This window comes from Vidua macroura, chromosome 3 (genome assembly GCF_024509145.1).
Source record: "Vidua macroura isolate BioBank_ID:100142 chromosome 3, ASM2450914v1, whole genome shotgun sequence".
Classification (NCBI taxonomy): Eukaryota; Metazoa; Chordata; class Aves; order Passeriformes; family Viduidae; genus Vidua; species Vidua macroura.
The window spans coordinates 24,589,860-24,613,336 of NC_071573.1; the positions used below are offsets into that span (position 1 = coordinate 24,589,860).

Sequence of the window (23,477 nt, forward strand, 5' to 3'; positions counted from 1 at the left end):
TTTTTATTTTAAAGGTTGTAAGCTTTATCTCTGAGAGAGGGAAAAAAAAAAAAGACCACAGGAGACTTTGATGTATGTAAAACATCTGTCCAAACATCTCTAGCAATAATGTCATAACAGTGATAGTTCTTATTCTTAAATTATCCATTCAGCTAAGGTTTTAAATTTTGGTTAGTCTGCATTTTGTACTTTCTAAGTATGGCTAAGCCATATGGGACTGTAGGAGCAGGCTCTGTACTAATGCTGATGAGTAATGTGTGGAGTAGAAGATGGTTGAGTGATGTGGAATACTGACTCATCTGCAGAGGTTAAACTGTGGTAACCTCTTTATTTTCTAAAGCAGTCATAAGGTGGTTGATAGACTACCTGAAGGGTTGGGAGGAGTAGAGGAGTTCTGGGGTCTTGGGATCATACTATCATAGAATATCTTGAATTGGAACAGACCCACACATCATAGTAGTCCTGCTCCTGGCCCTGCATAGCACCAGCCCCAAGAGTGCCTGAGAGCATTGTCCAAGCACTTCTTGAACTCTGACAGGCTTTGGCTGTGACCACTTCCCTGGGCATCCTGTTCCAGAGCCCAACCACCCTCTGGGTGATGAACGTTGTCCCAGTGTCTGACCTAAATCTCCCCTGACACAGCTTCATGACATTCTCTTGGGCCCTACCACTGATCACCTGAGAGAAGCGATCAGTGCCTGCCCCTCTTTTTCCCAGGCTAAACTGTTTTGTTCCCTGTTTGTATTAATGTTTGAGAAAAATAATAGTTGGGGGAAAGAATCTGCTCCCACCTGTATTCCTACATTTATCACATTCTTTGCATTTTTTGTTGCTGTTGGTTTTCTTTTCTTTTTTGTTTGGTTGTTCTTTGTAAAGCTAAATGTAAATATAGTAGACAAAAAAGAGGAAGTAAAAATTAGTTGAATAATACAAAATGAGACTAAGGCAAAAATGAGGGGTAGGGAAGGATCCTTTAAAATGAATGCTCAAGGTGTGTAAATTCTGCAATTTATTCAGTGAGGAAAGGTGTTGAATTGTGGCAGAAAGTTGTCTGCTGTTTCTGATTCATCAATTTAGGGACGCATAGATGCTCAGATGTTTAAAAAAAATATATAAAGTGCTGCAATGTAGTTTTTGGTCACTAGCTCTGCTTAAATGACAGCTGAAAGTAAGCCTGGATTCATGCTAGTGGTTTCATCCTGGTTTTTCCCCCAATATTCTTTTGCTGAAGTCCTTATCACTGACCTTTCCTCTTTACAGAAAATCATTTATGAAATATTAAAGCTGTGTGGAAACCTTTGTAATTGCAGCTTCAGCAAGATTTGCAATTATGCAAGAAAATACTGAAATACATACCTGTGTGCATCTCCTCTCTTTGATATGCAAAAGTCCTTTACTCTTGCTTTTATTAACTGTTACACTTTCGTTTCTCACCTGCTTTTGCAGAGGAAATACATGAACCCACATGTCCCCCAGTGGTAAATCTGCTGTATGTCTTTATATGAGCAGGCAAAAAGAACATATTTAGGCAGGTTGAACGTTAAAAAGATTTTTATGCTCAAGTTTCTGATTACACCATTATAGTAGCATCACTAATTTCCCTCCTTCCACCTATTGTCTTCTTTCCTCTGTTGTCATCAGTGGCCACTGTTGATTTGTTGACTCTATTAAAGTATTCAAGGAAGCCACAGGCCTGTCATTTTGGTCATAACCTTAATCCGTTTTCTCACCTTGGGAGAAAATGTGTTAATACGCTGTCTGTTTCTATAGAATGGACTCATTGAGAAAGTTCCTGATGCAAATCTGCAATACATTTAGAAGGAAAAAAAGGTTTTCTGAATCTTGATTAGTTTAACAGATAGCATGCCATGTTTAGCTGGAAATTTTTATAATAACCACACCAACAGTAAGCGATTGTAATGGTACGTTATGTAGCAATTTTTGAGCTAGGTGAGTTGCAGCTCCTCCTGATTTCTGATCTCTGATATCTTGTTATTTCTGAATGATTAAGCAAATCATTTATGCTAACTTGTGCTTTAATTTGCATCTCTGTAAAGCCTGTGTAACTTTATTGATTCTGGAGTTGCTTTAGTTTTTAAGACAAGTAAAGGGAGGGGTCATTCCTGATAGCTTGCTGATTTGGAAAATAAATGTAACTTTCCCCCCCCCCCCCTTTTTTTATGCCTTATAGATAAATGGTATAGCTGTCTAATTGCTTCTCATAAAACATATTGTGTATCATCATCTTTATAATAATTGTTTCTAGTTCTGAGTAACTGCCTGCTGTGCAAATAGGGTTTATTTTAAGGAAAATGAAAACAGACTTGCGTTTTCTTACAGTTTATTTGTTGTTCTCTTATTTGGGGGCGTATTTGGGTTTTTTCTTGTATTTGAGAAATTGATACTGTGTTTTAGTTTGTATTTAGTTTTTAATTTTAACTTGCATTTGCAAACTAGCTAAATTTGCATCTTTAACTTAAAAATTAGCTCTTTAAAAATTTTACTATGCAGATATCTGTTTTTGAATAATCTTGTTCACTGTCAGGTATATATCATAGATCCCTGAGCTGATCCTTTTTCATGTTATTTGAAAATACTGTGTCCATTACATGTACTGGAATGTAATCATTCCCTAGTATTGGAAGATGCATTTTTGGTCCTTGTTTTGTCTGTGTCAGTCCTGCCCCTGCCATCTGAGACTATGTGTGATGGTCTGAATAGCTGTAAGAGCCAAAGTTGCAGTTGAAGTGCATGCCATCACTAAGTTGGCTGGAAAACTAAGTAGGCCAGGGTTGGTATCATTTGGCTGAAATGACTGGAAAATATTTTTTCTCTATTTCTTTCATTTTTGGTGCCAGAGTTCCCTCTGTTGTGGAACTCCTCATTTATGGCCTGCAAAACTGGGAAGCAATCCTTCTGTTCTATTAATCTGTCTTGCCAGACACTGTGATCTAGTTATTAGAACAAAAGATGATGAAAGGAAATGTTAGGATTAAACTGTATTTTATGGTTGTTAGAAGCTGTGATGAGTAAGGGTAAAAAGAAGGTATACTCAACGGTGGATGAGATTAATGTTGTCTTGAAATAACTCCCTATAATTTATCTGTAATATTTTAATAAATTTTTCCCATGCCAATAAATATTGGAATAGGAAAGATAACATAAACGATAAGATTGTACTAACTGAAAAACAGGTGTCTTTGAAGCATATATTAATTACAAATTAAAATATTTGGGAAAGAGACTACTGCCTCTGTTGGTTGTGTGTCATTTAGTGCCATGAAGCTTTGATGTCTGGTTAGTGATCTTTAGCTCTGCTGTGATATATTTAGGGATTCTAAGGGATTTTTTTAATGGAACATAGAGGGTTCTTTTCTTTGCCTCTCCTTCCTATCTTATTTATTAGAAATCATTTTCCATCAGGTATATGGTTGGTATTAATATTAGGATTGACTTGTAATGGAAAAATTTCACTAATGCAAAAAGATAATAATGTTCACTGAAAAAAGGTTCAGTTAACTTCATTTATTTTGGTTGAAACGGTGCAATTCAATTCCACATGGAAGAGACTAAAATTGTCTCATTTGCCTTTATATATATGTAAGAGGACATTTTGATGACAGGATGATTAATGCATGTGAAGAAAAAGCGCATGTTGCTTAAGGTGGCCAGATATGACACATGTACATTGCAAGGTAATAAATGTGAGTGTTATTATGTGACAGCCAAAACTTTTTAGAGTTAGATTTTTTTAGATTGTGGTCTCAGAACACCCCAAACTGGCTTTGGCTTCGAAAGGGTCATTGTAGTTCAAAAAAGTGGAGTCAATATAATCGTGTCTTTCACTTGATATCAAAATCTCTTCTGCCTCTGTGTTGATAATGAAGAATATCAGGCTTTTCTGATTTTTTGAAAAAAGCATATTGCTAATTTTTATTGTACTACTACATATTTTTACTATACCTATTTTACTCTTTTCTTGTAACTGTTATATTATTTCTTTATTTATACATTGGTATACCAATTTGCATTATACTTATAAATATCAGTAAAAAGAAAAAGAGAAAGAAAGAACCCATGGTATTCTTCATTCAAGGAACTTCTGTTTTTTGCCATATTCCCTTAGCCAGTGCAACTGCTCTGAAGTGGATTATTTGGTTGTGATGTTTCTGTTTTGCCACACAGATTACTGCAATGTAGTGGAAGTTAGCATTTCTGTTAGTACTTAATACATGAAAATACGGCTTTTCTTTGCATGACAGTTCTGCCTGATCCAAACTGAGTGGCATAATTCACATTAAATTTCATTGCTGTGTTTTCATGGGTAGAATCTGAAAAGCACATATCTTTAGGTAAGAAAATAAAGTTGTAATGTATTTCCTGTACCTGTCTCATTTTATTAACAATTACATGGGCACAATCCTGTGCCACACATTCTCTGGAATGACCCTTCTTGAACAGGGAGGTTGGACCACATGATCCACTGTGGTCCCTTCCAGCCTTACCCCACTGTGATTTTGTGATTCTGTGACCCATAGGGCGGGGAAGCTTTCCTTGCTAGGAAGTGCTTTTATTTGTTATTACTGTCACTGATGCATAATTTGCTTGTGCTGGAGAACTGTAAGCTTAATTTGGGATGCACTGAAGGAATTTGCCTCTCAGCTCTTTGGCCCAGTACCTCTCATCTTTGAAACTCTTCCAGGTCATACCAAGAGTGCTATTAGAGCAAAGAGTATTGGTATCTTTCACCACCTCAGTTCACCATCAAATGGATTTTCCATTGCTTGGAGTTGGTATTAGGTTCTGTGTTGGTAGATGCTGACTTAGTTTCTGAGCAAATGGATTTTAGTAACTAATCTTTGCCACTTCCTTGAGAGGTGATTTGCTCTGACAGATGGGGAAGCACAGGAGCGTGAGGTGGTTGCAGATTTGGGACTAGAGTACTGATGTCCCTGGCTTCTGGTCCTGAGATCTACACAACCACAAAGCCAACCTTTCCTACCTATCTCTGGTTAGTCTCTTGGGGCAAATTTCTATTGAACATTATTAATAAGGATATCTGGGGAATAATCCTGTTTTCCTAGTCAGGAGGGAAGTGTTCTTTTAGTTCCATGCTATTGTAAAGAATTTAATGCTAATGGTCAGGAGATCTTAAATAACTACATCAAACAGCCCATTTGGTGCCAGCCTTTTCTTATTTAGCTCAGTCTAAACTGCCACCAAACTTTGAGACCTCCTCTCCTCCCACAGTGGAGAGCCGCTGGGATTTTTTATACCACACATGGTTTCCCTCCTACATTTTCCTCCCATGTCAGATATTCATACCCCCTTTAATAACCAGCAGGGGGATCATTACATTGAGCTACTGCCAAATGCATAATGACTGCTGCCTTTGCCTTACACAGTCACTGCACTACTGATATCCAATTCAGCATTGTAAAGTGCTTAGGGCTGCCTTGGGGATGTGCTATATTAAACCCAACTATTCTAAATCCTATTTAATACAAAGAGATTGGTGGTGGGGGAGGGGGGAGGGAGATTTAAAATTGTCATTAGTCACCTATTTTCAACAAGTAAAAATACCTGGTCACTTAGGGCCCAATTCTGATGCTCTTAAGTCATGAATAGACCCCCTGATTTTACTATGGGGTGCATGGAGGTGAACACTCTGCTTGCCACAGGGGGAGGCATTAGGTCCTATAAAGCTGTGCCTGAGACAGTAAGTTTTCAAGAAGCTGATGGGGGTGAGCGTGCCCATTTCTGAATTCCCCTTAGAAATGTTTTACAGTGGAAACAGGAAAGCGGAAACATGCTTCATATCTGACTGAAAATAAAGGTACTCTTAAACTTGTAAAAGGCAACATTTTTATTTGAATGATATGACAGAGCTGCCACAGGAGTGTTACCTGCTATAAAGAAAGCTTAAGAATTATTACCTTTATTAGACCAGTGACACTGAGCTTTAGCCATACATTTCTAACTTCTGTCCCTCTACAGAGACAATTTTCTTTTCTTAAATAAACTGTCATGCTAGTGTTAATATATTGTTGGCTCCCTCATACTCTGAGAATACTGCTGATATAAAACATGTATATGTTAGATTGGTAATAGTATCTTTAGTGTAGCTGACTAGAACAAATGTGTTTCCCTCATGGCTGTGCTAATGTGATAAAGGAAAATTGGCTGTTCATCAGCTTTTGGCTGGGTAAAGACAGTAGAGATGGAACCACATTCTTTTTTATGCATTAATACCACTGAGAACTTTTCACTAGTTATATTTCATGTGCAGGCATGTTGTGCAAAGATGTTGTAAAACATGAGATAATGCTACAAATAACAAAGTAGAAAAGCCTGTATCTTTTATGATGATAACAGTCAAACACCAAATGACAGTAACAGGCTGTAAAAAATGTGATGCAGAAAAAAATGCAGTGGAACCACAATATATACGTATACTTAGGCTCTTGCAAATAGGGCATCAGATGTTTAGAGGGCTTTATATTAAAATTAAATAAAGAAATTGTTGTATTTAGGTCATTGATGTGTCAACACAAAAGATAATTTAAAATGGAGAGATGTATTTTGAGCCGTGAAACTCATATGCAATAACTTTTTGAACAAATCTCAAGGCTTCGTAATTATGATAATAGCCTTCAAATTTCCATCAGTGGAAGGGCAATAAATATTCCTGTCTATATTTGGGAAATATTGACTGAATCTGGAAATGGCAATAAAACTCAGCATACATGTGTGTGTTTGAAAGTACAGTTTGAGGAAGAATTCATTTGTACAGTCTTGTGTGAAGCCAAAAAAAAAAGGTCAAACAAACTCCTCCATCTTATTTCATGTTTTCTTTCTTAAAATGCTGATAGGCTCATGTTGCCCAAGGCACTGATGCTGATCATCTGAGCTCAGATTTATAGATAATTGTGTCCATTTATCTTGGTCTGAAATTTGTAAGATTTTATTGTCAGAGTAGTATTGTGTGTGCTTATATTGTGGTTTTCAAGCTGGTATTTTGTTAACTGGTAAATAAGTTCTGTCTTTCCTTTTCTTGCAACAAATTATTCTGGCTTGTGAACCTTCTATGTCCTCACATAGCTATTGTTCTTATGGAAGCAATAATTTCAGGTTTATTTTCTTCTGATTGGTGTGACTGTCAAAATGGACTAAAGCACTCTAGTTTTATTTGTCTTGATAGACATGATTTACCAGGCATCCAGACCTGCAAAATTAAAATAATGCTCTGTAAATTGGCAGCAGCAAAATGGTGTTTTAAAATTTTAAAACTACCAAATTCTTATATGAAAATAGCTTTATGCAAGCTAAGCATTGCTGAAACCCAAGTAATTTAATTTTTTTTTTTTTTTTTGCAAATAAACTTTCTGAAATAAAAATTTTTTGTAAGTCCAACTTGGTTTCTATAATTAACTTCATTAATGGGAACATGACTATACTTCTGGTTTTCATTTTGTGTGGACCTGGATTTTTTTAAATGAGGGTATTGAATTTCATATAATGTAAGGCTGAAAGACACTTCCATATTGTTAAATTTTTCCTAATTTTGGGTCACGTAAATCTAAGCATTTCTAATGCAAAAAAAAAAACAACCCAACTTTGTAAAAGCTCAGCATCTTGTGACTTTGTGGAGCTGGGAGAATGCCGTAAAGTATTTCTATGAACGTTAGCTCAGATTTAAAATGAATTGGCAGGAAAGGGAGCACTTGCAGAAAACAGTACCCTGGGGTACTGGCTGAGTGCATATTCCTAGCCAAGGGTTCCCTGGATGAAAGGGAATTACCCAGTGGGTGTAAAGCAGATATAGGCAATTCTATACCGTTCCCTTCAGCCCTTGTAGAAGAAGCATGCTTGGGTTAGGGAGGCGTTTTGGGGGCTGTTGGAGGCCTGTGTTTGATTATCCTGAGCATGGTGTGCAGCCCCTTGAGGCCTGTTTGAAGTGATGTATGAGAAGAGCTGTGACAGCTGTAACATGTGCCCATGGCCCGAAGTGGTGATGGAGCTGTAACCAGCCTTGTACCTTGTGAAACACACGTACCCTTCTTTTCCTCTCTTCCCCTCCATCTCCACCAGATCTCTGTGCTGTAGTTTCTTCTTTGATTTAACCCCTCTAGAAATTTTATACTTTCTGTATCTGAGTGGTGATCTGTTAATGAAAAAGAGGTAACTCCTTTCAGTAGGCACCAAAAATAAAGACATACAACAAATAGACTGAGGTAATGTTACCAGTTAATCAGTGATAGACAAAAAAATGTAGAGAAATCAAAGTGATTGCATGATAAAGCTTGTGTTTGCCCCTTTACATTGATTCTATAGGTGCATCACACCCGAATTAGTTTCTTCTTGAATGGTTGGGAAGATGATAACACAGCTTTTGATTCAAGGACTCTTATGGGAACAGTTGCAGATACTGATGCTGGTGGTACTCTGCAAATTGGACAAAGTTTCACAGGTAAATCTTGTACTTTAGTGGAATGCACTGGAATAGTCAAAATAAAATATGCATGATGTGGTTGAAAGGAGTGTGTGAGTCATTTTAAGTTATCTATATGTTGAGAAGTAATACCTTACTGCAGAAGAAAATTCCTGTTGTTCAATTAGCTTTCTCAAAAGATTGGCTGGAAGATAGAATACATTTTGATCATCTACCAAAAATCTATGTATTCCTGCATATAGGTAGGTTTTCCTGAATTATCTAAAATATGTATGTAAAGTGACTTATTCCACTAATTTCTGCCTGTATTTTTTCTGAGTAAATATTGGGAACTGTTTCAGAATGGAATTATGTATGGCCGCTAGACTGTACTCCTCTCTCTGCAGAGTCAGGAACAGAGCCAAAGGTTTCTGGCTGTCTGTGTTCTTCATTTCTATCAATACTCATGTAAACCATGGCAGAATGAGAATCTTCCAGCCTCTAGTAATGCCTGAGAGTTTTACTCTTCATCTGCATCTAGAGTTTTATATGTACTATATCATGACATGATTATTGAAGAACAGTGGGGGATGTTTTGTTGCTTTTCACTGATTCTTAGCTCTGCAGATATAAGAACACTGACTATTGCTCTTCAGGAACATGCACAATTTGAAGTTAACTTCTAAATATATGTCACATGAACAGTTTTATTGTGGCTTTGGGCAAGAAAGTATTCTGTGCCGCATTTCTTAAAGCTTGTATTTGGAAATGTATTTTGTTGTGGTTTTGATTCTGAATGCTGGATAGCTAATAATCATGTAAAAGAAAGGAATATTTTAAAATGCCTTTTATCTTTATTGTATAAATTGATAGGTACAGTTGTATCTACTGTATCTCTTCTCTAATTAGAGGTGGCACATGGACTGGCTCATTACTTCTGTCTAATGAGCCGATGCCTGTGCCACCTCTCTAATCAGAAAAGAGATAGGTACAAAATGTTCTTATAAAGTTATTATAAATCATTCTTTTTTATCAAAAAAATTAAATCCCTGCCCTCTATAGTTTTGTCCAGGTCCAAGATGGTTTCATTCAGGAGGGGTAATTGTGCAAGAGAGATTTCTGAGTGCTGAATTAAAGGTGCTCTCATGCAGTGCAAAGCTGCCTTCTGCTCAATAGATTATTTATAGTATATTTCCTTAGGTTTAGAGCAATTTGTTGGAAGAATGCAAGATTTTCGATTTTACTCAGTGGCACTTACAAACAGGTAAAGAACTTTTATTTTTGTAGCAAAATAAGAGTGTGGTGAGAAGGAAGTATAGATAACAATATGCTTATTTCCCAAAGTGTAGTGCTTTTCAGATGTTTCCTTTAGATAATTGCTTGTGACGATGTAGTTCCCTGAGCCTCATTTCAAAGATTACCTTTAATCTAAGAAATCTTGAGTTGAAATAAATTCAACAACTTAATGTATTTTGCATTTGAACTGTTGCTTAAATAGGCTTGATGGATGTAGTGGTGTATGTAATATATATGTAGTGAAACAAAACACTGTAATAAATATGTGCTCTCCTTGTTATTGTCCTTGCTGCAACCCGACTTAGTATGTATTCTGCAGAGAGTAGATCCAGTTGCTAGATTTCAATGCTTATAAACCGTCTAGGTGTTACCTAGTCATCATAATTCTGTCATAATAGTGTGTGCTGATAAGCTTAGTCCTGTTGGATAAGACTTGCTAAGCTTCCTCCAAGCTCTGTGTAAACTGTAGGGCAAGGAAGGGAGCTACAGGGTCAAAACTGGACCACTCAGATCCCAGTCTGATGAGGAGGACAGACATTCCAAATGATTGGCATGCTGGCTTTGTGGCTGGAGGATTGGCTCCCCGTGCTTAGCTGTTGCCTTCCTCTGGTTTCACTTCCCCATGGTATCCATGTTGGGTATTCTTGGTGCTCCCCCGCCCCATGCACACACCCCTGCCCTGAGGTGCCGCTGTCCCTTGCTCTCCAGATGAGGTTGTCACCATAAGCCACCAATGATGTATCCACCTCAGCCCACAGATCCCTGGGCAATTGCTTTGACTTTCTGTGTTCCTGAGGCCAAATTACTGTTGCCACTGCAATTTTGGTTGCCCTCCAGCCTCCCTTCCTAGCACATTACAAAGAGATGTTACCTTTGTTATCCAGCTCATGCTGGATTAATCCAGTCGTTTCAGGCTGGCCAGAAGTAGTCAGGTCCTATTTGTCTGTGTGGTGCTTCTGGGGAGGCTGCACACAATGACACTCAGGACTGCAGACCTTCAGGCTACTTAATGATATTCTTTCAATAAGATGTAGAACAGTTTCCTCAGAGCTCAGCTGTCTGCAGGACATTATGATGAACTGAGCTGCTGTGAATTGGAATCATTAATGTGAATCTGAATTCCAAGTTTTATGAAAATCACGTTGGTTGTATTTCTCAGAGCAATGCTTGTCAAATCGTTTGAACTACAGTTTAGGTCAGTGAAATGAATAAAGCTTAACAATTGAAAATTAAGGTGTTTATTAATTTTAAAGACTGTATTGACCTACTGATGTCTTTCTAGATTTGGTTTTATATCCACAAATAACATGGTCCAAAATGTTTCTTTGGGATAAACTGGGAAGGAAAGTCTTGCCTGCATACCAATTAATTTAGGCTATGGATATGTAAAAAGTCCTCTAACTCTGGGTTCTGTGGAAGCTGTAGTGGCAGCTAGCAAGTATTTATCTGCTTAATAAACACACAAAATTATTTTCTTACTGATAAAGTAGGAAAATGGGAAAAGTTACAAGTTTAAAGATATGAATTCAGTCTCTTCTAGACTCACAAAATCCTTCCTTTATATCAGAGATGCGCAGATAAACAAGTGTCCGTGTCATCCATATATCTGCTTGCTTGCCTGCCTACCTACCTTCGTATTTATTGCAGTTGCTGATGTCAGAGGAGACTGAAGTTTTCTCAGTTATTTGACATGACTAGGTTGATTGCAGTTTAAAAAGTGGACATCTTGATAAAAATTAGTTAAAAGTGAAAATATTTCTATCCAGATTTCCTAAGATACAATATGATTTTGTTCAAGCTGGTCTTTTGGAAGGGTTAGAGTGCAAACATTGAACTTTACTGTGGTTATAGGCAGCATATTGACACTGTGGTGTGTTCAAGAATAGGATCCAGACTACTGATTTTATTGCTGCAATAAAATATTAAGAGTTTTACTCCTCACATCTATGATGGGATTCATCTATCTAGCTTTAGAATCTCACCAAAGAACTCTTTTCCCTTGGTGCTCTGTGTCTGAAGAACTTTCTATGTGTGGAGCAACAGGAGTTTAGGGCTTCTACTATAATCTAAACTGAATTTTGTTTAATCTATGAGCCTAGATGCACAATGTGACATTTGTTCTTGTTGTCATGTATGTAATTGCTATTCTCTATGCTGTCACAGAGACATTTTGGAAGTATTCTCTGGAAAATTCCCTCATCTTCATACCCAGTCTGAGTGCCGCTGTCCTGGAAGTCATCCCCGAGTACACCCTTTGATACAGAGATACTGCATCCCTAATGGTGCAGATGATACCACTAATGACAGGGTGCTGAGGCTGGATGCAGAAGCCCATCCTCTCCACTATATCAATGATAATGACATTGGGACCACCTGGATTTCATCTGTGTTTGCTAATACTGCAGGTCTGGATCATGGAGTTTCAATCACAATAGATTTACAAAATGGACAGTATCAGGTAATGGGAAGATGCCGTTTGCCATTTATTAAAACAAAGCTAAGAAAATATTTTTATAGATATTGTATTGCAATTTTGAGGATATTCAAACCTTATGCTTTAAAATGTTATGCTTAGAGGACCAGGAAGAAAGTTTCCTTTATTGGCATATAACAGTGCAAAAGGCAACAGAATGCATTATGGTTCTTGGCATTCTCTTTTGATGTGCCTGTTTTAACCAGCAGTAATCTAGAGTACAAGAGTAGATAGCCTGTGTGAAAGCACCAATATTTAGAAACTGATTGTTGTCTCTTAATCCCACTTTTGTAAATTTCAACTTTTATTTTAATTTCTATTAAAACTTAAGGTGCTTGTTTTGTACCTTAAAAACTGACTGCAGACAAATGAAATTTAATGTAGCAAAAGCACATTGACATATTAGAGGGTGTTTCTGTTTGTAGATGTTCTGCAGGTGATAGATTAGCCTCCAAAGGAATATGAAAGGAGAAAATGATAAGCAGGTGTAGTTATTGAAGAGGCCATATTGCTCCTAATCCTCCACTAGGCTCTTGAAGAATGTCAGAATATCTTGGAAAGAGGGACATATCAGAAGTGGGGCTGCATTCACAATAAGGAATTCACCAATTTTCTGTATATTCTTTCTGGCCTGTTCTTTTTTAATTAATGGGGAGTAGGGAAAGAATGTGATGGCAGGCTTTGGCTGCATATGTAAACATTTGTCGTTTAGTTAAAAGTGATTTCAAATGAATGTGAAATTCTTGACTTTTGCTTATTTGATACACACACTTCTGCTTGAGCAGCATGCTGAGGGAAGTGTTCTTTGAAACAATACAGGTATTGGATGATATTCTGAATAAAAATATGGATAATTAAAAAAAATTACCTGCTATCAGACAAACAACTTGTCAAATGTTTGGCAACATAAAGTTACAACTTTCATTTTTACTGCAATAACATGGCTGTAACAAATCATGGACCTGACTTTGCAGTGCATTTTCAAACAGTCTTTGAGAAAAAGTGAAGTTCTGATGCAGTAGTTCAGTAGTTATCTGAGAAATCAAAGAGCTTGTTCAACAAAAAAGGTTCTCTCTGGCTTTAGTTGGGAATATGCGCGGTGAACTATGGCTGCTTCTGTCTATGAGTGGTAAAGCAGACTGTATAGTTACATTAAAAAAAAAAAAGGTTTAAGTTCTCATTGTTTTACAACTTAGCCATTAATATCAGTTCATAAATTTGTTATCTTCTTGTAGGTGTTCTATATTATACTGCAGTTCTTTAGCCCACACCCTGAAGCAATAAAAATTGAAAGGAAAAAAAGAGATGATCTAGAATGGGAAGACTGGCAATATTTTGCTAGAAATTGCAGTATTTTTGAAATGGAGAACAATGGATCCCTGGAAAAACCAGACTCTGTCAACTGTCTCCAAACGCATAGGTATGAGTGGGTATTATCTGCATAATACAGATGGTTTGAACAGGTAACAACACCCTGTCACAGTTCATTGCTATGTCCCAATGAGATAGAATCTTTTAATTTGGTACACTCATTTGTTATGGACTGTTGAATATATCAAAGATCCTAAACATGACCTTTCAACTCAAAATTGCCAAAAAGTCTTCTGTATTTTTTATCAGATTTTAATAATTTATGAGTGTGAGTCAGTTGATTCCTCTGTTATTTTTGAGGCAAAGTTTCAAAATGTTACGTGTTAGTGTTTTGATGGCTATTGTCAGCAGAATTGCAGAACACTGAGAGGATAGTGGAGGAAGGTACTGATAGAACATTGTTCTAAACTGTCTAGTGAATGTGAAAGTCTACCTTCTGATCTCTGGGAGGGCAACTTGTTCAGAAGCCTAGGAAAGAGGCCAGACTGAAGTACAAAAGCCAGTCATTCAACCCTGCTAGTGTTATGCAACACATATCATTTTCAACTCATTTCTTATATCTTGAAGCTTTCTCATCTTTCTAAGCAAGAAGCGATATAAAACTGTGGGAAGAGGGGCAAGAAGTATTACTACCATTTAGAAATATGTTGCAAGCCCTTTTACTGTCAATTAACTTGTGAAAATTAAAAGCTATATAATATATAAAATATACATTTCATAAATATACTGTATAATGTATATAATAGTTAGTATGTTACTATATTACACACATACATGCATGTATGTACACACACATATATATAATTGAACTTTTGCCACATTATATGTATTATACATATATTCAACTGCATTATCTCTTTCCTGAGTTCAGATGCCAGTCAGTATTAGACTTGTTTAGTACTTGGCTAGAAATCAGTGAGAAAATACATTTCCAGGTGCTGTAGTTATTTTGCCTTTTTTTTTTTTTCACACTTTTGCTACCTTTCTAAGACTTTTCAAGTGTCAGCATCTTTGTCTGTTCTCCAGGAGTTCAGAACTCTGAGGAGAGGAGCATAAGGTCATTTGAGTTACACCACTCTTTTGCAAAGGAATCTGAGCTTTATTGCTGATCTTTAAAGCCGAGGGTAGAGGAGAAGAGAAATATCTTAAGTAAGACAAATATATTTGGCTAAATAACCCAAGTGAGGCGCAATACCACTTTCAGCCCCAAAATATTTATTTGTGTAATTTTAAAAAAGAGCTGAGGAGTTAAATATGGACTGTTTCCATAAATGTTTTCTAAGCAGCACAGTTTCTCCCCTTCAATTAAAATGTAAATGATGATAGGAAGTGATATGAATGAATAATTTTTGGGTACAGCAGATGTACAGAAAGCTTTAAGTGATAAGACACATATTGATGAATATTCTGTGCACTCAAAGGGGAGTTACTGTTGAAAGAAAGTTCCAAATTTATGTCAGCAGTGTTAGAGTTCCCTGGAGAATTTTATTGTAAAACAAAACTTGTTTCTCTCTCTTTCTCTCATACTCACAAACTTGTACCTGCCAAGACATGTCTAGATTGTCGTTCCAGGATTTAGACACCGGTGTCCTTGTGTCCTAGTGGCCTATCCAGGATTCCCTGGATTTACATAGAAGACAAATGACCATGGTTTTGAAATCTTTACCATGACTTGATGGTTCTTGTTTCAGTGATCACATGCTAGTACTGAATGGACTCTTTTTTTGTGTCCTTTAGGAAATGAAAGTTATAAGGGTTTTTGTTTCTCCATCCTGTACCACCTATGTAAGTTAGGAGTTGCTCACTGTCCTTTATCCCCCTATCAGAGGCTTGAATCTTTGCTTAGTCTGAATATTGGCTGACCCTTATTTTAGAATCGCCTTTGTTTTCCTGAGAAACTGCATGTAGATGCCCCAAAATCTTGATGACCTGCTTATCTAGTTGCCATCAGCCTTACAGCCTTTCTGCTGTTCCTTCTGATGCTTCCATACCAACATGGTGTTGTTTATCTGCTGTTTGTACCTGTCTAAACATTTCCATTACAGTTCTATACGCCATGGGAGAAATACACTTTATTTAGTTTTCTGCAGAGGGAAAGAGAAGACATAATCACCCAGAGAAACAGATATATTCCACTGAAATTTTTGTGAAGCGCTGACCTGGACTAGGAGCACAGGAAATTCAAAGACAGAAGAGCTTGACTCAGCAAACCTAGCCTAACTAGAAATCTCATCTTTCAGAAACTGACATATTTTGAAGTGACATTTTTTGAGTGTTGCATGTCAGGTGCCAGGTGATAATGTGGGATACCTATTTTTAATGATCCCATGTAGGTGTGCAAATAAGCAGACATTCTTTTCTCTTCCAGGGGCTAAACTCTGCCTAGTACATAGACCAACATGACATGATTCATACCAAGTTGTGCAAACGTGCAGTTTATATCTACTTGTTTACTCAGTTTTACTTGAATTCTCAGGATTGTTGTCTTTCCCCTTCCTGGGCTTAAATATGCAGTTTTACTCTCAATCTTACTGCTTTCCTTTGAATTATCTTGCACTTCACTTGCTGGAAGATAACATGTGTTTCTAACTCTGCTCACTCAGATGAGTAGGTCATATGGTCCCGTGACTCTGGAATTCAAAATATAACAATTGTTTCTGTATGTTTTTTTATGTGTTTAGCAGGTACATTACTAACAATGTAAGCCTATTAATTATTGTGTTAGTCATCTGAATGATTTCCTTATGTGGTTCAAGCCTAGCTCATGTTTCTCAAGGAGAGTGTGTTAAGCTTCTTGAAAACGTGTGCAGGTGACACTGTATCAGTCACCTTTACTCATATTTTGAAGTTGCCAGGTAAAGACTTTACATTTAATTGGAAACTTTGGGTCTGGAGAAGAGCATGATAGTTTAGAACAAAACAGACATATAGAGGACATTTCTTTCCCCCATCTTGAATTCTGGTGACTGGGAATCCACTGACATAAGAATTTTTACCCAGAAAGCATGAAACCGTTATTTACAGATTTACAGCTGAGACCCTCTCTGAGAAACAGTATATTAGGGGCTAGAATCTGTAAAATATGTAATATTTTGAGTTTAATTTGTTTTCCTCTCTATTTAAACAGCTTTACACCATATTCTCGTGGTAATCTAACTTTCAGTGTTCTTACCCCGGAACCAAATCACCGACCTGGTTACAATGATTTTTATAATACTCCATCTCTTCAAGAATTTGTAAAAGCTACACAAGTGAGGATTCATCTCCGTGGCCAGTATCACACTAATGAACCTTGGGTAAATTTTAGGCATAGGTACTATGGAGTTAATGAAGTTACAATTAGTGGAAGGTAAGTGTTATGTGACTCTTCCCACATCCAGCACTGTCTCTGACTGTAACAGCTCTGCACGGCATATAAGGACCTGCCTAAAATTTGATCAACATGGTTTGCTTTTAGATGTATGATCAAGAAAGGAATTTGATCTGAAGCAGTGTATCAACTTAGAAATGATTGGTGTACTGTTTTGTAAAACTGTTTGCTCACATTTTATTTTACAAGTAATTATTACACAAATCTGACAAAAGCAGTCCTTTCCTTGGAATTACCAATGCCTCTAAACTTATGACTGAAACAATAGCTTGTGCTTTATTTCAGTAACTCTTCCAAGCTATAGATTCACAGACATGGCAATTTTAACAGTCAATGCAGAGCTCATTTGTTGCTTTAGTTGGAGTTTTCCTTTCAAAATTGGGTAGCTGCCAGTGAAACTGTTGTATTATCTCTGACTGACAACTTTATTGTATATGATAAGTATGCTGTCTTGTGAAGGGACTAATTATGCCCCGGAAATAATATGCAAATTTGGCAATGAAATAGTTTCCAAGAAGCATATGGTGAAGATTTGTAAGTATTATTGTTCCTGAAATTATTTTGGTAGTTCTCATTTTGAGAGAAAGCACCCTTATAGAAGTCACATTTACTTTTAAAAATTTCTGTCTTTTTAATCTTTTTGATTATTGATTTAGAGGTATTATGATAATGCATTTACTAAAACAGCTTTACCTTGGTGATGATGTAAGAGTAAAATAATTTCAGCTGTACTTTGCAAAGCTGTGTCATGCCTCCAGAAGAGCAGCCTTTCAGGTAGAGTGGTATGGTTATTGACTATTAATTAAGACTCTATACAGATTTTATTTTAGTAAGAAATGGAAATTTTACTGGAGATAAAATGGGTTAAAATTCAAAATTATTCCTGATGTGGTAAAGATTTCTTGAAAAAATAGAGCCACACTGCAAATTTTAATATTGATGAATAATTGTAATTTATTTAATCAAATTTTACATATTAAGGTTACATACTGAAATACAGTTTTCATTACCTATCATAGAAGGCAAGAGTAGCTCTACTACATGCTGGTTTTTATTTTCTTGAAAAGCAATTGTTGATGCTTAAAAATCTATTGAGTGAAATAGTCTTTTGTAGTTTACTGCACCTAAGAATATTCTCTTTGGTGACATTTATTTGTTTTTAATAAACAACCAGACTGTGTAATACACAAAATTGTCTTTGTGACTGTGTAATGTATTTTTGCACTGATGTGTTTTCATGTTGTAACTTTTGACACCACCTATTGTTCTTTCAGGTGTAATTGCCATGGCCATGCTGATGATTGTGACACAGCTATGAAACCATACAGGTGCCTGTGTGTCAAGGAAAGCTATACAGAAGGAAATAACGTGAGTCTCACCTTCATCTGTCTCTACTCCCTATGAACAGCCTCAACATTGGGATTTCTATCCTGGGAAAGAGTGTGAATATGTGTGTTAGTGTAGGCTTGTCTTTCAGAGGGAAACTTTCTGTGGCAGATTTGTATCAATTAAAGAAAAGGATGTATTCCACTCTCCACCCTCACCAAAAGCCATTCCACCACAGACCATCAGGAGTGTTGTGTTCAGGGATTTGATTTCTTGTTAGAGATTATACCACTTTCAAACATTAGATGCAAACCTGAGATTAGACTGTGAGCATCTAATAAAGATTGTCTCTGCCTGCTGCAGCAACTAGCAAGAGTCCTATAGGGTGAAGGTACTACTCTATGGTAATTTTAGTCTGCTCCTATGGACTCCAGACCCATTCAATAGGTGGAATGCAGTAGACAAAGTCCTGGAGTTTAGCTTCCAGTTTAGTTTCATTTGAAAGGAAACAGTTTAAGTGGTCCATAATGCAATCCAAACTACCATAAATGCAAAATTATAATTTTCATTTGTGATTCTTTTTTATAATTCTTGGGCAGGGAATGGGTAAATACTGTAAGTCATGGTATTCTAGATAAATACGTGGAGGAGAGCTCAATGGTGCCACTTTTCACTTATTTCATGCAGCCTTTGGTTTTCTTGGAAGCTTTTCGCATACAATTTAACACAAGCAGAACCGTGATGTATGAGTAAAAAAAAACTTGCTCAAAGAAAAGATTCCCTAGATTAATTATTTATCTCAAAAGAAAAAATAAAAGGAAAATAAGTTGAGGTTAAGAAAAAATGAGCTACATCAAAGGAATGAATCCCTCAGTCTCACCGAGTGTTAGATTTCCATTGTGAGTATATGATATATTTCTTGCTACATTTATGCCTTTTGGAAATAGCCTTTCTAAAAATTAAGAAGAGATTATATGGAATAGCAACAGTAGTAACAAAGGGAAGACTAATCACACATCAAAAAAAACCAAAAAAAAACCCCAAGCAGTCTGTGCTTGCAGGAACAGAGCGAGGAGAGGTAACCTCAGAGCATTTGATACAGTGCTCATGATTGTGTGAAAGATCTTTGTAAAATTTCATAGGGGATCTGAGTTTTCTCACTTCTTAAGCAGAACTGTAGGATCTACAGTCTAAATGGGACTTGAACCAAAATTTCAAGTTTTTAGATGGGTCAAATTAGAAAAAAAAATTCAATCTGACAGTGTCCCTTTAATTAGAACACACATTGTGAAATGTTACTTGGTAAGGACTAATTATAAATATTTAATAAGATCTGGAAGTTCACCAGGCACTCTTGCAAGACTTATGCTACCTTGTGAAAACAAACCAAATACATTTTAATGATGTATCTGCCTTATCAGATATTTCCTGTCAATGTTAATGGGTTGTTCCACTGAGTGTCACGTCTCTGATTTGGTATATATGCATCGTAACCATAATTGAAGTGCTTGAATTAACTGTATTAATTCAGAGTACAATAAGGATGTTGTTTAATTATTTTTCTCATTCTTTAATAACCATGTCAGTATCTATTAAATATGAAATAAAATAGCAGTAGTAATAAAATAGAATCTGTACTTGGAAATGTATCACCAACTACTTTGAATTTTATCAAAGATTACATGGAATCCAAACAGCTTAAAGATTTTGATTTTTTTTTTTGGTAAGGCTAACACTTAAAAGCAAAACGAAAGTCCATCCTGATTTTTGACTATCACTGACAATGATAAAACTCTGATAGATTTACACCTGTTTCTTTGGCTCCCACCCCAGTGAATTAGGAACTGTAAAAATAAATTTATTTATTTGTATATTTTTTTGGTTTAAGTAAGCATTTGATAAAGCAAGTTTCCAAATATAACTTCTTTTGGTAGAGAAAAAGAAAATATTTTTGAGAAGAAATAGCACTATCAGCAAGCAGGTTTTTTTTAACTTAAGTTCTGTGTTAGCAGAGAGTAAGTCACCACAACGAGGAGATATAAGAAAGTTTTTGGCTTTAGGGTGGGTTTTTTCAATGTCTTTTACAAGAAATCAGAGATCCTCGAAAAGCTTTTTACATATGGCAGAGTATGTCCTTGTCAGATTTACATTTAATACAGCTAAAATTACTGTCTTGAATTTACCTGGCATATACATCTGGCTAGCTATTGGGCAGCAAAGCAATACCAGAAATAAAAAATCTGCATAACTATTACAAATAGAAATCTTAGTTTAGGTATTTGCATCACTATGTTATGAAATCTGACATACCAAATGGATTTTTTTTTTCCTGAGTTCCATTTTGGTGAAGAATGATGATGAAATATGTTGCTATGAAATCTGAGATGATGAGAAGAAGGGGTTGCTTAAGAATGATCTGCAGATGTTGAGGGGCCATATTATGAAAAAGAGAGGAAATTAAACCTCACAAAGCTTGTCTCTCATTTTTTGAAAAAAATATTCAGCTTCTTCATTTACAAATTGTTCTCTAAATGCCTTGAGTCCAGCTTTGGGAGATAGCTCTTCTTTTTACAAATGGAAACTGGGAGATTGAGAGTGGAGTCCAGATTTTGGTAACGTTTGTATGCAAAGATTAGCTTTTAGACTCAAGGAAAAGTATGTTCAAAAACTTTCCAAGCTGTCACATGATGAGCTGGAAACAGCCCATGAAAGAACAAGACAGTCAACCAAGGTTACCCTTACATTGCAACCTCAAAGCCTCTTTCAAATCAACTGTCTAGAACTTAATAGAGAAAGGTAATGGCAAAATATACAGAAATAATTATAAAAATCATAATAGAAAAGAAAATTTAAATTAAGTCACTCTGATAAATGCTTGAGAAGATATGAATGGAAGTGAGAGATTGACTGGATGCAGTAAAGGTTTCAGGTCTTCAGACTTTTCCGTAATGGTTTTAAACATCTGTGGTCTGAAAAATGGATATGGCATATGTTGTTTTATCAGGAATTGAATAAGTAAGATGCTTCATATTGTTACAGAAGAATCTATGTAAACCTTAGTTAAAAGTCAATCTATATCATGTTAGATGTTGGAATTAATCATAAATAGTACATGAGGAGCTGTAAATATTAACTACAGTACACTCAGTAACAGAGTTCTTGCTTGCAGAAACAAGTAAGCCAGCAAAAAATGCAATTTTTGCTGCATGGAGCATTGGGATGGAACCCCATAAGATATCTTTCATTTCTATTCTGTCTTCCTTGGTCCCTTGGAGTCACTTAGTGTTCTAATTTTGCTTGTGGTTTTTTGTGTTTTTTTTTTTTACTTCTCCTAGTAAAACCTGGCTTTTAAGTTTAAAAGCTCTTTGATAACTGGGGAGTTGACAAGAGACAGATGTAGTTCACATGTAGTCTTGGTAGATATACAAATGCTTTAGTGAGGGTGCTGGTGAAAGCCAGGAGGAAATTAAGACTGTTTTTAGAGCATGGCAAAGCTATCTGGAATAGATATTCCCTAGAGGCCATACTTATTTGGCTAAGGAAATGAAATGGAGTGAAAGAATAGTAGATGGATACAGAAGAGGATCTTGTAGGAAGGAAAGAATTGTATATGATTAATTATCCCATTACAGTCAACACTTAGAGAGCACTTATGGGTGCTATACATAATAGAGCTTTTCAAAGACAAGTCAGCATTTCAAAATACCTGAGACGGTGGCATTCTAACCTCGGTGTCACTTCATCAGATTTTTAAATGGTGTACTTTTGATAACGTATATTACAGAAGCATGTGTATAAGTACTATAGGTGTGTATGTACACTGTTTATTGCAACTGAGCTTTCAGAGTGGGCTGCAAACTCCTACACAGGTTACAAAAAGGAATAAAAGGAATTAATTCCACATAAAATCATATATGTATAAAAGAATGCCACTGAGAGGCAAGCAACAGGGTATTTAAAAAGTGTTGGAATAAAAGGTTCTAGTTAGTAATGATTTATTGCAAGTTTTAAAGTGTTACTGTTGCTGTCTGAAGTATTTCTTTGGATATTTGTTGACTGTTTCTTCAGAGGCACTGTCCTCAGAACTCTTAGGGCCTAAAAATGAACTTGGTACATAAAGGCTTAGGCTCAAGCCACAGGTGATACCATAAGTATACTTCAAGTGATATGTTTTTCCATTTTTGACATTAGTTATATACAGGATTCTCTGTCATAAATTTTAGCATAATGGTTATTTTTCTTCTTCCAGTATAAATATTAAGAGAGAAAAAATAGTGCTTATAGGAGTGTGCTTTTAATTTTTTAATAATAATTTTAGTAAAAAAAATATCTTGAATGCATTGTTGGAAATCAGTTCTTAATTGTTTTAGACTAATGAATTGGGCCAAGTTAGGCTTAGTATTTTGGCCACCTGGCTCCATGTTATGTTTTCTCAGGAAACTTTTCACAGATGGTGAGAAGTTCAGATACTATATATCAAGAAGGCAAGTTTGTTATTGACCATAGGGAAAACCATATATTTAAGATGTTTTCTGAAGGGCCTAGATGTAACTGAGAATAAGGACATCTGCATGTTTCTGGGTGTTACAGTTACAGAGAAATGTTGGTTTTGTTAAGCATTAACATTCTTTGTAAATCTGCTGCTAGACCTTGCCATGGGCTTTTGGAAATATACCTATTCATTTTACATGCAGTAGCCAAGAACCAAAGCCCAAATCTTGGTTTGCAATTCTCAACTACTATGCTTTGGACAAATGCAGAGTTCAGATTTGATGAATGAAGACCTGAAGATGGCAACATGTACATCATAGTGCTACCAAACGTGAAAGTTGAGGCCTGGAGGTGTGACAAACAGCAGGGTGATGTGGGGGTCCAGTGCCCATGTTTATTGCATGCAGGTGTGACAACTGCTAGAACAACAAACGTTTCACACTCACTGCCAACTTCTGAATGACTGCTTTTTTGCCAAGGAGGTTGTAGATGAGAGGAGTCAATCTCTGCTCCCAGGTAACAAGTGATAGAACAAGAGGAAATAATCTCAAATTGGGCTGGAGAAGGTTTAGATTAGATATTAGGAAAAAATTCTTCACTGAAAGGTTTGCCAGGGATTGGAACAGGCTACCCAGGGAAAGTGATGGAATCACTGTTCCTGGAAATCTTAAAAAGTGTGTAGATGTGGCTTGCATGGTTTAGTGGTGAACCTGGCAGCG

General features: G+C 36.3%; 1 protein-coding gene across 6 annotated transcripts in view; it reads left to right on the forward strand.

Moving 5' to 3' along the window:
* USH2A (usherin) overlaps nt 1-23,477 on the forward strand; it is a 374,152-nt gene that overhangs the window by 24,198 nt on the left and 326,477 nt on the right. For 5 of the 6 annotated variants that reach the window (XM_053974132.1, XM_053974137.1, XM_053974131.1 and 2 more), the window contains exons 4-9: nt 8,335-8,470; nt 9,632-9,695; nt 11,891-12,185; nt 13,436-13,620; nt 16,699-16,920; nt 18,216-18,309. In XM_053974132.1, coding sequence (XP_053830107.1) covers nt 8,335-8,470; nt 9,632-9,695; nt 11,891-12,185; nt 13,436-13,620; nt 16,699-16,920; nt 18,216-18,309 — 996 coding nt within the window. Of the gene's footprint in view, nt 1-8,334; nt 8,471-9,631; nt 9,696-11,890; nt 12,186-13,435; nt 13,621-16,698; nt 16,921-18,215; nt 18,310-19,124; nt 19,167-23,477 lie in introns of those variants that run through there. The other variant, XM_053974135.1, reaches the window with a different exon arrangement.